Source organism: Styela clava, chromosome 8 (assembly GCF_964204865.1).
Source record: "Styela clava chromosome 8, kaStyClav1.hap1.2, whole genome shotgun sequence".
Classification (NCBI taxonomy): domain Eukaryota; kingdom Metazoa; phylum Chordata; class Ascidiacea; order Stolidobranchia; family Styelidae; genus Styela; species Styela clava.
In genome coordinates this window covers 3,723,320-3,738,742 of record NC_135257.1, presented here as the reverse complement: position 1 = coordinate 3,738,742, position 15,423 = coordinate 3,723,320, and the positions used below count along the sequence as shown (strand labels likewise).

Genomic DNA, 15,423 nt, shown 5'->3' with positions numbered 1-15,423 from the left:
AGAAAGTTAATGGGCCACAGAATATTTGTGCAATGAAAGTGGGTGACAGAATAAGAATGTTGCGAACCATTACCAATTGGGGGATTCGTTTTTTTGTATGCGATGACGTAATCAAAAATTGCGCGTCTTGTGGCGGTTCCACGTAGGCTGTTGTATCGTCATGGGACTAGTATTCTACTGTTCTAAATTACGTCATTTGCTTGTTCAAATATTTTCATAAATTCAACTATCATTTTTCAAACAAATACCTCTCGATAACAAAAAGATCACATTACTATTGGTAAAATCTTCACAACCCCATATATTTGGAAACACCCTTCTAAAATGGAAAGCTGGGGAACATACTGGCTGCGCATCATTTGAATCACATTTTCTTTTCGCACTTAATGTGATAACCAAAACGTCCATCAACTAAAAATGGTATCACCTTGCATTAGGACGCAGAACAAGCAATAAACGATTTTATTAAAAAAAAATTTATTCAGATATTTTAAATGTGTTTCGTTTAATTCTTCTATTTTCAAAACTGCATTTCGGTCAGGAGTTAATGGAGTGTTGGTATTCTATAATTCATATCGCCAGACTTTCAATTAAAATTTTTCGGGCACAACCCTTCAGTGCAACTAATCATTACCTGCAAAAGCTACTTTTAGTTGTGGCTTGTCAATTTTATTCTGCTTTTGTCCTGTCTCATTTGCCAAATATGTAGTAGCGGGATATTTTACAGTCCATTACATTGGCTAAACGCATTTGCTTCTTAATTATGGCAGCATTAGCATCATTTTTTTAATATTCCATAGCTTTGAAGGACTTTGATACGGTACTAACAGGAGCGCACGAATTGTGACATCATAGCAATATATATATATATATATATGTTTCTCCGATTATCGACTTACTTGTACACTTCCAGTATTCAGACTTCTGCTACCTCACGCACATTTTTGCACGTTGTTCGAGGTTCTGCATGCATCTTGTCAGTTTTTAATTGTGTCTCCGAAATGAAATTATGTTTTTGTTCAGTTAAATTTGATAAAAAATGAATTCCGGAAAACCTGCGTTAGTTGCGTAGTAGTATATATTTACGGTTAGAACAGGCTAAAATCAGCTACAATACTTTCGAATGGCAGGGGACGAAATATCTTGAATCAAAATGATTGTTGAATTTGTCTTCGCAGCATCGTTTTTTTGATAAACTGCTTTCAGCAGTACGTGATGCCAAAGGAGGGATCATGTTATGTACAATTCACAGATTCGTATAATGCCCATAATATTTAAATAATTATACTCTATTCGATATTTACTGAGAGATCACCCATTCGATTCTGTTTAAACTAGGAACTGAATATTTTTTTCTGGAGATACGTTTCGGTGAATATTTTCAACCCGTAATTGACCCACAATGCTAGCAAGGTGTCTTGTACAGTAATGCCTCTTGCTCAGACAAACCACATTTTTTTTGAACAGTGGAGGATATATGTCAGACACCAGTGAATGCCGAACTTTCCATTCCTAATGGATCTTTCCCCGACCTTTGACCCCCGGAAAATTCTCCCTATACTCTACCATTGCAAAATTTTCAGGGCTATTTCAAGAGTGCTTTTGCGAGTTGGCGCCTGTAAAATGGGGTATGTGTTTCAAACCATCATTATGATTCATCGCATACAACAATCTGTTTTTTAAAAGTACCGGTAAAGAATTTCAGACTAGTCTATCACAGCTATTTTTACACTAATTTTTATTACTGCAATTAAATTAAAGCTCCTAGGAAGACAGTGTGATCATTGAATTATCTGATTTATATTTAAGTTTCCTAAACACAACTGAAAACTAACGAATAGAGTTCAAAATCGCAAAAACGAGGTAATGTTTACAACCACGCTTGAAAATCTGTCTGAGTGAGAAAAGTGTCTGAGCGAATGCGAAAAGGGAGCATTGTTACGTCACTTTTTGCATCTTGCTGATTGGCCAATGTCACGATGTAAACAAGGAAGTCGATGCTCGGGGAAAGGTCCATACACCTTGCTTCTTACTGATAGAAATTTAATTTATTTATTTACAATGCGGCGCCAATAAAAATATTACCTTATTGAATCCTTGTCAGATCATTGTAACGCAGTCGCTTACCGGTTACAAATAAATAAAAAACTCAAAAATAATGGTGAGTGAACACGTACCACTTCTCTTTGGCAAAACCTCCCATCTTATATTATGTACGTTTTAAACATTATCTAAGGTTTTGTTTGCTGTCCTGATTTCCTAATCAGTTATAATTTTTATCAATCATTTTATTGGCTGTTATGCTGGTTAAGGAGTCGAAATAAACTTATACTTATACAGTAATGCCCTACCAAGACTATTAAGGGTACGTATGAGGCCCATCTTCAACAACAACGTCAAAAAAGAAATCCATCACGAGCTCATATCAGGCATTTTATTCTATGTAAATGTATTATGGCGTCAGGAATTATTTTTCTGAATTGCGCGAAATACGGAAGTTCACAACTCCAGCTCGAGATCTGTTCTAGTGAAGAAGGTGTCTCAAAGGTTACTAAACTTTAACCGTGAGTCACATTTATGTTATTGCTGATTAGACATTGATACGGAAGTAAAACAGAAATTTTCCTTACATTATGACATCACTAAAAGTTGTGTGCGCCATTATTGCGTAACAATTTTCTAGGTTACCTTGGTAATTCACTTTTCCATAAAATGAAAATTGATCATATCGTGTATAAACCGATTAGCAAGACGTTAACTCGTCGCGCTCAAGGGAAAGGCCCATATCGTCTATATTGCGTATTCGCAGTTGCACACGCCGTCGAGGTCGTACGTAAACAGTAAAATTAGTAGTCGCGTGTTGTTTTATGCAAACAAATGGCCGCGCTACGATCCTTCCAGAGGGTGATATTTTCCGCTGTCAGGAATCGACAAAACTTACTATCTTCTGATAATGCTTCGTATTTTCAACGTTTCAAACAAACTACTCCATTGAAGAAAGTAGCCACGCTTGAGAATAAAAATCTTCTTAAATGGGAGTTGACTTCAGCGGTTTGCTTGGTGAGTTGCTATGTCTGCATGTGTATTCGGTATTCAATTTGCCTATGCTCAATTGTTATGTCATGATTTAGAAAGCGTACTACATGGAGTCAATAAGCCTTGTTTGAAATATTTTCAATTTTTACACCTGTAAACGGGCATGCATTGCCTGGTTTTCTGAGTTTCAACTCAGAATTTCTGATCAATGTCCATGGCACAGCAGAAAAAGTTTTCTTATATTTTAAATTGAATTGAGTAAGACTGTATGAACTGGATTTGGGAATGTAACTTAGGGCTGTGTGAATCGGGACATTGACATGCATCGCATTCTGACATTTGACACCCTTCAACCATTTCCAGCAGAAATAACATAACATAGGGCGGTGTGGTTGGCTATTGAGATACCTACCAGTTAGAGCAAATGATGTTAAGAATAATGGAATTTGGTTTTGTTTTCTTTTCTGATTTTGTCATCAGTTTTTATTTAGTCCTTTTTATTAATCATCATCTGTTATGCTGATTATAGGGTCGGAATATACACTTATACTATACTTATTTCAGACAAGGCTACCGTTGGTGTCTCCATATTTGAGTCAGCTCGAACAAAATTACATGAAGCTTCTTGAGAATCAAGAATTTGAGAGGAGTGTATATTGTGACTGGGAAGTTGAAAAGTTGCGGCAGAATGAAATTATAAGAGCTGTTGAGGTATTAAAAACCTCAAAAAGTTTTATTTTGCAATTTGCTATCCTATCTAGCTGATATTATGAGATGTCCTAGTCGGCATGAAATTTCATGTACTTGCCAATTTTGTATCATTTACAGATACTTTTAATAATCTTTGGTGCAGATAAAGGATTTTCTGATAAACTCTTCTGTTTCAAAATTGCAGTAGTTTAGCTAGTTGGAGCTGGCTGTTGATACCATATATAAATCCTATACTAAAACAATACACAACCACATTAGAAACTGAAATTGTCGCAGCAATCATATTGCAAACTATTCATTCTTGTATATTATTTAGTCAGGAGATGCAGAGAATGATGCTGTTGATTTTCAAGTAACACATGTGGACATGGAAGATGAATATGAGGCAAAGTTCAAAGAATTCCTGAAAAATGAAACCATGCCAGGTTTGTGAATATTTTCATGTATGGCCTGACTTAGCCGTTGCACATCATGCTGAGCATTAGGAATATGCTTGGTACCTCTGATTACCCTGCGCGGTTCCAGATGTCTTAATCTAGTAGGGGTGAATTGCTCGGACTCAGTCTTCACTGTTGTAGAGTGGTCCATGCATATGAAACAAATAACTGGTTACTGTTCTCATACCTGACATAGACTGGTAACCAGACAAGAGGTCAAGTTCCCAATTTGACGTTTCAATTTTTTCTCTTAGATATCGATGATGATGATAGAACAAATCCTAACAGAAAAATTCGGGATTCGATCACCTATGTTGTGAAGAAGAAGCTCGGAAACCATGAATTATGGGTACTTCCGTCAGCTCCAGTTGACGATAAGGAAACAATGAGACAGGTATGAGTTCGATCTTAGCAGTTAAGACAAATTGAGATTTAATTGAAGTTGTCTAATGAGAAAAAGGAAGACAGAACTGCTACTCTACATTTTGCGTCTGGTTTTACCACTATTTATAGTGCATGCTGAAGATACAGAGTAATTTGGAATCTAGTACTACCTTGGTTTTTAAAAATCCTTTTTGGCTTAGCCTAGTTTAAAATGAGTTTTTTCTTTCAATCTACCTTTAATTATTATTTTCAGTGTGCTGAAGGATCATTGTCGCTACATTCACTCGGCCATTACAAAGGAACTATTCTATCAAATGCTCCTTCTGGATATTTCAAATATAAATTTCCTAAGGAAGTTCGATTGAAGAATTGTGGTATTGGGGCAAAAGTCTTCATATATTCAGCATTACTTAAGGACACAAATATCTTCAATTCTAAGCAATTGGAGCATGTTATGGTAGGTTCAAAAGAAGAAGATTGTGAAATTTTAGACTATGCGTGGGTAACAAAAGAAGAACTTTCGAAGCTTATGAAACCCAAATATTTTGAGGCAGTCAGCAAACTGCTGTCATAGCATTTATCTTTCAAACAGCAACGGTTATGGTGCTATTGTGTTGTGACTTTGCTGTGCCTGTATACATTCTTTTTTACCATTTTTTTAAAATAAATTCTTTTCTTCCGACCGGTTAACATGTGATTTATGATATTCAGTCAGTGGCAGGCTAAAAGTATTGCATAGGGTCATGTATTTTCATATACCTAGTCATTTTGGAGTTTGGTGTTTACATTCGATGGGAATTTCTACAATACGACTCTAAAGTCTCCCAACTTAAGCTATATCTGACATCGAGCATTAATAATGTCAGGCAACAAAACACACTAAAGGATTCCATTGGCTCATTAAATCTCATTGTTAACTTTCAATTCTGCTGAAGCGAAAAGGTCAACTGAGAACAAAACCAATATTTCTTGTACTCTCACAAATTACTATTTGCGAATGTTTACCTACAGATTTTTTCCATATTATTCAATAACAAGTCTTCAGTATAATAAATTATTCCTCATTGAGAAAATATGGCTTCACTCAGTATATCTCTTAAAATTTACAGCAAATGCTTTGTCTCAAATTTTCACCCTGTCCAAAAGCATTATTGTTCTTTCATTAAATGGAGGCAAACAATTTGTTCATTCCATGAACTGATATAAGCAACACACATCATCTATATGTAAATTTTTATGACTTAGTGATCGCTTTCAACTAATCTTCTTTGAGTGATTTTTCTGATTATATTTGAGGAATCTGAAGCTGCGGACTGTCACATGACCTATATTTTTAATCAGGCAATTCCCCCTTAGCCTGTATATAGCAAACTGAATTCAGAACAAATATATATTTTATTAAAACAGTGTAACAAATTGCTAATAAAAAGTGCCTTATCTACATATCAACAAATACCGAAGCCCTTGTCCATTGGTCAACAAGTTGTTAAATCAAGAAAAATAATTGTTTTATTTGTTACTGTTTTCACTTGTTATCTCTGTTGTCAGGTTCTCTCACAAGGCTAAGAATTTTATCCAATTTAGCAACTTCAATTTCTGGATCGATTGGTGTGTTTTCTTCACCTTTCTTTTTCTGTAAAAACCATTTACATAACAGCACAGTTCATTAAATATGAAAATCATTGAAAATATGAAAGGCAGCATGACCTAAACTTTATACGTAATACAGATTTTGTGTCAAATAGCATCTCTGAAATATTAAATTAGATGTAAATGTTCATAAAAATCAAACCTTTGGTACTTTTCGTAGATTTGGTGATAGTTTTGCACTTGTGACATATCCACGTTCATCTCCAACAATAACAATCATTTGTTTGGGGTTGAATTCAATATGAGTAAGTTTAGTCTTTTTCTTCTGTACTACAGATTGTTCACACAATGCCTCATATTTATTTGTGTTGAGATCATACACATGAACCTAAACATACACAGTATAATGACTCATTAATGAGCTTATCATTGAACTGATCTAGAACAAGCAGATTCTTCAAGGTTATCAACAATATCAATGCAAACTAGATAGATAACTAGAGCTGCGTGCAGCTTTAACAGGCTTCCCGCGTAAAAAAAACTGAAGACGCGTTTTGCTCACTGGAGCGTGAAAGCGTGGTCAGTCATGCATAAAATTTGCAAATTATGATGGGGGACGTATTATCTGCATGTGATGTAAATTTCAAGTCTCTAAGTAGTGTCGTTCTCGAGAAGAAGATGAAAGTGTAAAATCCTATATTGCTCACTGGAGCGTATCGCCGAGGTCACTCATGCGTATCCTTGACATATCGTATCCGGAACATGTCCATTAATCATTGTTATGAATTTCAACCCAATAGCATGTATCAATTTTGAGAAATTGCAAAAAAACTGAAGACGCGTTTTGCTCACTGGAGCGTGAAAGCGTGGTCAGTCATGCATAAAATTTGCAAATTATGATGGGGGACTTATTGTCTGCATGTGATGTAAATTTCAAGTCTCTAAGTAGTATGTAAAATCCTATATTGCTCACTGGAGCGTATCGCCGAGGTCACTCATGCGTATCCTTGACATATTGTATCCGGAACATGTCCATTAATCATTGTTATGAATTTCAACCCAATACCATGTATCAATTTTGAGAAATCGCAAAAAAACTGAATCCGCGTTTTGCTCACTGGAGCGTGAAAGCGTGGTCAGTCATGCATAAAATTTGCATTTTATTGCTAGCTGAGAACTTCTGCACATTTGAGGTGAATTTCAAGTTTGTAGGACCAATTTGAAAAAAAAATAATAATAATAATAAATAATAATAATAAAACACAGGAATACAATAGGTTCCCTGCTGACAAGCAGCGGGAAGCCTAATAATATATAATTTATTTACCTTTCCGTCAGCTGTGACGGCACCAAATATGGTTGAAGAATAAGGAGCCCAAGCAACATCACCCACAGCACTATTCAAATCGAAGGTGAACATTGGTTGATCACTAAATATAAGAATAGCATTAGCTAATGCTTGAATATATAACTAATATCACAGACATTTGACTCTTCAGTTTTAGTTGAAGGTTATATGCTGATGCCCTAAAGTGACATTCGAAACAAACTAAAAAATGATATGATAGAACTTCATCAAACATTTTTTCACTATAGAAAGCAGAAACCAAGACAGCATATACAGGGGGATGAAATGAAGTAGAATCCAAGTCATTTGCGAAATATTTTCGAGGAACATAATTTGAAATTTTGCTTACAATTATACACAAAGTTCCAATTGTAAAATGCGTTTTTTCATAGAAGTAATCAAGAAATTCATAGGTTCTGGGGCAACCAGTGTTTCATTTAGGTGTCCTTATTTGGACAGCTGTTGTGCAACAGGCTGAAAATATCTTTTCTTAGGCGAACATTATAGTAGTACTAAAATGAGATTAGTTTCGATTAAAAACACATATTATATTTATATGTACTACATGTTAACTTATTAGAACAGTTCTCTGGCTGGAGCAAGGGTGGAGTCTCATAAACGTTTTCTAAAGAAATGTTTTATTTGGAATACATTCTTTTAGGTTTAAGTCTCAATCAAGCAACATGCATATTCAAGTATACAATAACATAGGCAACAATAGCAATTTTTCTATGGTAACGTAAGACGAACCTGTAATTATGATCCCAGATTTTCACAGTCCAGTCTGCTGAGCATGAGATAAAAATATCTGGATGAAAGGGATTCCACCTCACAGCATCAACTGCCATATGATGAGCATTAATTGTATCAAGGAATTGACTCGAATATGCTTTCGAACATTTATGAATCTTTCCTTCTTCAGTGCCAACCAAAAACAGGTAGTCAACTTTCTTGTGGAAGTCGAATGAAGTACCACATCCTGACGAGGAGATTGTAATGAATTAAAATTTATTTGAAGGTAAATACCATCACAAGAACAAAATTAATGTCATACCTAATAACTGAAGTTGTGTTCCATCTGGTCCCTCAGCAGGAATATCGCTGACAGTCAATGTTATGACATCAGTGAATATCAATTCATTCTGAATTCAAAATAATTTTTAATACAATGGGACTTAATGACATCATGATTTACATGGCACAGCGTTTTCTACCTTATCAATGCATTTTTATACCAGAGTGCAATGCAATTTCGTACCCTCAAATTTAAATATTTATTCATATGCAATTGGAAAATTACCGTAATACAGATTTTTTCCTTGAATCTTTTCTGTTATTAATATTACGCACTGCATGTCAATTGCACATTTAACATGCCACAAAATTTAATGTAACAGTCATTGAATTGTAATATAATTTGAGCATGACTGTTGATGACCCATGTCACAGGGCCAGTCAAGGGTGTGGTCAATCCAAAAAGAAGATATTTCGAGTTCTGTCATATAGCTTCAAAGCATAAAATTTAACTTAATTTACTTTAACTAGAGTCCATGATACAACTCTTCCATCAGATGATACTGAAAAGAAGTTGAGATTGTTGTCCAAGTCATCTTTCTGCCATTTGACCTACAAAACAAATTAAACGACTTTTCAATATTTCATTTGAGTTGATTAATCTCAGGCCTGCATGGAATTACCTTTTGATCCAAGCTTATTAGCGACCGGCCAAATTATTTCAAAATATGCAAAATGTATTTTTTATGGATACAGACAAATGCAAAAAACAATTTTTAGAGTGCTCACCTGCCAAACCGGGTCTGTGTGCTTTCCTGTTTTTGCGGTACTTTTGTATATAGCACCACGTGCTTTCTCTTGCACATTGTACACACCAACGCTGCCATCATAGAATCCTACTGAAACTAAGTACCTAAGAAAGTATATAACAAATATTCATAAAATGAGGCAATGATTGCATCAAACTTTATTGCAAACTGAGAGTTATTGTATGTGATTTGATATATTTTTCAAAAAAACAAAATTCGGAATATTTAATAGAACAGAGAATTCATGTTTCACGTTATGTTTTACTATAAAAAGTATTATTCTGGATTGGCTTTACAAGTAGACCATCATGGAAAAATTGAAAAAGCTTATTATTTGAAGTATTTATTAAATAAGAAATTTTCTATCGCATACTTACGGATAATCAGGATGAATGTCAAGACACATTACACCACTTTCTGTAGAGTAAACATATTCTGGATATGATGGGTTTTTCAATGAATAAAATAGCAACATTCCTCTTCCTTGTTTGGTGAAATCATATGATCCGTGTCCAACAGCAAACAAGTCGTTGTATTTTGGGTCCCTGTTTAAAAAAAAAAGTGCTTTAATAAATAAAAATAGACATCTATTGATATTAATATGGACTTTCAGATTGATTATTCACAAATATCAATTTTGTTATCTTGCGTTTTTGTAATCAACTATTTCCTAGTTACAGAATATCCTGGATAGACAAATATATATTACTGCTTTCTAACCAACATAATGAAGTTACTGCCAGTCGTTTTGCTTTGTCAAATGAAAACTTCCAAAGAGGAAGCAATGTCCCCTCTTGATCTCTGTATTCATCTGATGCATCTTCAAAATAACTGTAATCTTGTGCAATGTCATCAAATGTATTCTGATTCACCATTCTCTCTGAATGAACAAAAACATAAGATATTACAAAACATTAGCATTCCTACTGTTATATTAATTTGAAAGAAGAGTTTTCATACTCTAATACTCTTCAGTTATATTTATATAAAATCCTATCAGATGGTATTCAAAATTTTAAGAGCGCATTCTCTTTTATATCAACTCAGTACCAACAGATTACCTCATGTCAGTAAACCATGCTGAACTATAACTGTATCTCACATTTAAAAATGTGTTTCGATACGTGGGCCACATTAACATGACAGGTTTCAAATAAATCTAATACATAACTTTTGAAATGCCAAATATAATGCTGGTCGTCAGCTGCAGTGGATGCTATACCCATGCGATCATCCAATAAAACAACAACAGGTTCACTGATTAACACGTCATCCCATTTTCCGAGACCCGGGTTTTTTGGGTTTGTGCGAATCTATGCAAACCCAATGAATCCCAAATGATTACCGATTATCTTTGATGCTCTCGATACTCTTGAAATATCATCACTGGATGTTTCAATGACAGTCAGTTTCTTCTTCGTTTTCTCATCATCTTTCTTGTATGTAGGAAGTTGTTTGGCTTTTTCTTTGCTCTTTTCCTTTGAGATTCATAAAGAAATAACTTATTCCCAAATGATAATTTATCAAATAAAGACATAATTTAACTGTAGGTTTTCTAAGAACACTCATAAAGATTGATTAAACAATAAATGTAATATCCAATAAATATGTCGTTATTTATGCACGTCACTTGCTAACATATGATACGGCCATTGAAATTTTCAACATAATTTCTAAGTTGACGGAATATAATTCTCTCCTAATGTCTCCAATGTAGCACCTGTTTCTGTATATCTTCCAGATAAGCATCATAAATTTCCCATTGATTTGCTGTTGCTGAAAAGTTTGCTCTTGGTGGTGGTTCAGTAGCAGTTGCTCGTTCCTAAAATATTTGAATCATAATTATGGGAAATAATTGCCAATATTTGCACCATGTTTGAGCATGTAGATTGTATTTGAACTCAAACCTAAATATATAGAACGTTTGGTCAGAGATCATTTAACAAGTAGAATGCAATGATAAATATTGAGATAATGTTAGATATGTTCTTCTGTAGATAATATAGGATTATTTTGCATACAATTTACTGAATTTCAATTCAAAATTCTGTAAAACAAAATAAAGTTTTGTATTTTGTATTGAAAATATCAAGTCTAATTGATGAGAATTAGATGGTATATACCGGTACTTATAATAATTAATATAATTTTTTAAATAATTATGATAAATAAACTGAAAGTTCGAAGAAAGTTTCATCACTTACCAATTGAAAATTCAAACAGCATCCTTGCATTATATGCATACGGATCCACCGACGCAAAAGCATAGAAAACGGAAAAGTAGTTGGTCTTGTAGAAACTCAATCGATAGCACAAATGATATTTATACTCACTCTATAAGGATTATTAAATGTCTGTGAAGCTCTTTCACTGAAGTTGAATTGGTTTCTTAAACTTTCTTTCTTAGCAGGAGGTTGTTGTTCTGCTGCTTCTTCTTTCTCTCCTTCTTCTCCTTCAGCTGCAACTTCTGCTTCTTCTCCTACCTCACTCAACGCAGCCTCGCTGCAGAATTAAATTGTGGATTAACTGCTGAAATTCACAAATACAGACAAAGCATTGCCTATATTTCAATCAGTTTAAAAATTTCAACACGAAGGAGGAATATATTTTTATGAATAAATAAAAGAATGAAATATTGTAAAAATATCGAAATCAGAAGAAAATAGTTATTTGAGTTTTCAAAGCAATAGCTATTTCAAGGAAAGGCATAATTTTCAGGATGCAAGTATTTGAAAGAAAAATAAACAACAAGTGTGTGCGAACTGGGTGTAGAAACTAAAATGTGCAAGATTGGTAATTAACAAACTTGAAGCAAACTTTGTTTGCCCCCGATTTAAGAGAGTCTGGAAATCGACAAAAGCTTCTATAACAATAAAATAAATGAACAACGAAGCTTCATCCAACCATATAGTTGGGGTTTCAGCGGTATTCTTGGCATTTTGCACGTTCACCCACAGTGAATAAGCATTGTATAAAAAAATTCCAAAAAAATATTCACCTTGTACTTTCTCCAACCCCTGCCTTTGCTCTTTGTCTTCTTGCTTCGTCACTGTCTTTATGAAGCATGTTCCCATCTAATGCAAAATGAATTGCAATCTGTTCTACACTGGATGTTTGTTTAAACGTTCGTTCCTGTAGAAAAAAATATATAATATTTAGATAAATTAAAAACACAGGCACTCCATTGTTTCAAAGTTGAAAATTTGTATAGCTGAGAAATCCATTGAAGCTGAAAGAATAATTGAAAAAGCTTCAAAATTAATTATGTTGACTACACAAAAATGTTCAACTTTACCAAACATCAACTAGTTTGATCAAACTGTATCACTGTTTGAGTGACGTAGCATAACTTCATTAAAACCGAAATTTTATAAATTTTTTAAACAACGCTTATTCATGCCTTTCGCTCTGAACAAGGCCCTATACAAGCAGCCACTGATTTTGAAGGACCTACTTTTTTGTTCCACATTGCCTACCCAATTTATTGCACCCTGAGTGAGGAGTGGAGTGCATGGGATTTGAACCCGAGATGTGTAATCTGTGACACCAACAACATCAAGTTTAACAATCAATAACATTTTTGTGTTTATACTTTCTGAATTCCATGTTGAATGACATTCATACCTTGAAATTAAATCGAACAATATTTTGGGGAGCATGAGGATTATTTGCAGTCAAAATTCTTGTGAATTCTTCTTTTAATTCTGCTTCTGACAATTCCAATTGGTCATCTGGTTTAACGAGTGTTCGACCTTGAACATATTCATCACCTAAATCGCCCAATTCAGTCAGATCATCATCTTCCTGTTTTATAAAAAAAGTTTTAAAAAATGTCAATTTTTATCACAACAAATCTTCAAAAAGCACAGGATGAATAGCAGATAATTGCCATCTAGCAAATTGATCTAAAATGTAGTCATTTTATTAGATAGTGTAGAATTATCTACAACAGAATTATCTAAATCAAAAAAAATAACACAAATTCCACCCTTAGTCTTTGAGTTCTTGTTCCTTTTCCTCCTTTACTGGCTTTTGTTCCAAGTGTTGATCCAGGTCCCTTTATGGAAAAATTGTGTAATAAATAGATCCACTACTTGGGTACCAGAAATCGAATAGCATGTGAATACCTTTACCGGTACAGAATAGAATACTACAGTATACAATAACTTAATCACTACATCAAAGTCAGTAACCAATAATTTAATCTTACCCTGACAGACTTTGGAGGTTTCGGCATCTTGAAACAAATTTAAAAACCTTGTCATTTAAAAAACTGTCTAAAACCGCAAAACAAATTAAAAACGAATTTCAAATTTAAATTACTGAGTTACCGGCACACTTGGTCTATTTGAGGCAACGGTACTACTTTATTATATACCTCGTATCTTAGGAATTACGCAAAACTATACTAACAAATTTTATACTTTGTGCTTGTTATGCAAATCTGGAAAGTGAACGGACAAAAATTGAAAGATAGGCGACGTTTCTATGGCAATGCGCCGTTGTGCGCTACAGCAAGTTTCTATAGATTATCCAAGCATGTCGTTGAAAGTCTGTTTTAGAAAAAGTTTTCCGACAGGAACTGTCGTTTTATTAGATTTATGTTGTTGTTGTTTAAATTTTAACTTCTTGTTGTTGAGTTTCAACTTGTGTGAACTCACCAATTTCAATTTTAAGGAAAAAAGATGGAAAGAGGCGATAGAGGGTTTTTATTTTCCTCTGAGGCCATTGGGGTTCGATATTCCACCAAAAATTTAGCTGTGACATATTTTATTTCTCGACCGCCTCTGTAATGTTTATACGGCAATATTTCAAGCAAATTCGGTGCTTGCACTCAGTGCTTTCCATACCGGTAGGGATGAGCGACTTTCGTACCCATATATTTGAGAATTGTTGTTTTTATCTTTCGGATATGTAAAATAAATACTTGAGAGTACTTTATTAAAAACTATAACCGACTGTATGACTCTTTGCGTCATGTGTTTCATTGGTATGATTATTTAGACGATAGGCTATAGCGAAATTGTAACACAATGGTAAAAACATTCAAAAAACATTAGGAAAATTTTAATCGGCAATTTGGATCACGGATTTTAATCTCCAATTTCATGATACGAAAAAGCCGCGTTAATTAGTCTTTTTACATGAATTATCAAATAAATCTATTTCAAAAAATGAAAGGCATTTTATTTGCCCGAGAGTTAATTAAAAGCAAGCAACCATTCTCCCAATACAAATATATATTTACGCACATTTAATTTCAGAATTGAACACTGCCGGGAAATCCACAAAATGTTTGGAATAGGAAATTGATCGCAGGCAGTGACCACCTAAAATAACCGGAACATTTCACCTGTCGTAAATACATTCATCTGTCATCAATTGATATATTGGGTAGCCTATAATACCGTCACTAGGATAGATAGGACAGGGTGTCAAACTCATGAGCTTTCGAGGGCCACATTGCTTTTTGGGAATTTTGTCAAGGGCCGTAAACAGTTTTTGATATACGTATATTGATAATGTACACCTAAAGCGGTACAACCGAAGTATGTGAACCAAGATCGCGGACACTGGAACGTAGTATGTGTACCAGGTTAAGGTTAGGCTATAAGTTCAGGTACACATACCACGGGAGTCACTTGGCTAGGCCCCGAACTCGTAATAGAACTAAAAAAAGGAAAATTGGAATAAAAGTATGGTCTAATGGTCCAGGGGTGGCCAGGCAGAAACGAGAAAGAAAAATTGACTTCTGTCTTCATTCATTCAAAGGCAAAGTACACATTATCGATCATAAAATTGAGTTTTATTTGAAAGCAGCATTTTTTTCGTGTGATTGCGCGTGAGATTTTTACTGATAATTTGGCGCCGCACGTTCAAAAAGTTTGGGGACCGCTGACCTAAATCATCACGCATTATTTGCAATATAATGTGCAAAACGAACCAGATATACTCCAAATACACCTATCCGAATTAATGTTCCGAAGTATGAGTAAAAAACAGATCTCTAGCGTATGCGAACCTACGAACGGTTTAAGCAAGGAACAGCACAAGCAGCTTCGGGTCTGATTTGAACAAGCTTTTGGACGCATGC

General features: G+C 34.4%; 2 protein-coding genes across 2 annotated transcripts; one reads left to right on the top strand and one right to left on the bottom strand.

Annotated features, from left to right (window-relative positions):
* Positions 1-2,524: 2,524 nt before the first annotated feature.
* Positions 2,525-5,258, top strand: LOC120346802 (large ribosomal subunit protein mL46-like). The gene is made up of 5 exons (XM_039416633.2): positions 2,525-3,060; positions 3,601-3,747; positions 4,064-4,172; positions 4,439-4,578; positions 4,822-5,258. Exons 1-5 carry the CDS (start codon positions 2,878-2,880, stop codon positions 5,140-5,142), a joined length of 900 nt encoding a protein of 299 aa, XP_039272567.2. The 5' UTR covers positions 2,525-2,877; the 3' UTR covers positions 5,143-5,258.
* A 686-nt stretch (positions 5,259-5,944) lies between these two features.
* LOC120346552 (dynein intermediate chain 2, ciliary-like) lies at positions 5,945-13,780 on the bottom strand. Its single transcript, XM_039416318.2, has 16 exons — positions 13,540-13,780; positions 13,318-13,386; positions 12,954-13,133; positions 12,328-12,461; positions 11,663-11,831; positions 11,050-11,151; positions 10,675-10,807; positions 10,050-10,209; positions 9,707-9,874; positions 9,310-9,433; positions 9,043-9,132; positions 8,561-8,648; positions 8,257-8,485; positions 7,486-7,588; positions 6,361-6,546; positions 5,945-6,201 (listed from the first exon to the last, which is right to left on the bottom strand). The coding sequence occupies exons 1-16, from the start codon at positions 13,564-13,566 to the stop codon at positions 6,094-6,096; spliced, it is 2,070 nt and encodes a 689-aa protein (XP_039272252.2). The 5' UTR covers positions 13,567-13,780; the 3' UTR covers positions 5,945-6,093.
* Between the last annotated feature and the right edge of the window lie 1,643 nt (positions 13,781-15,423).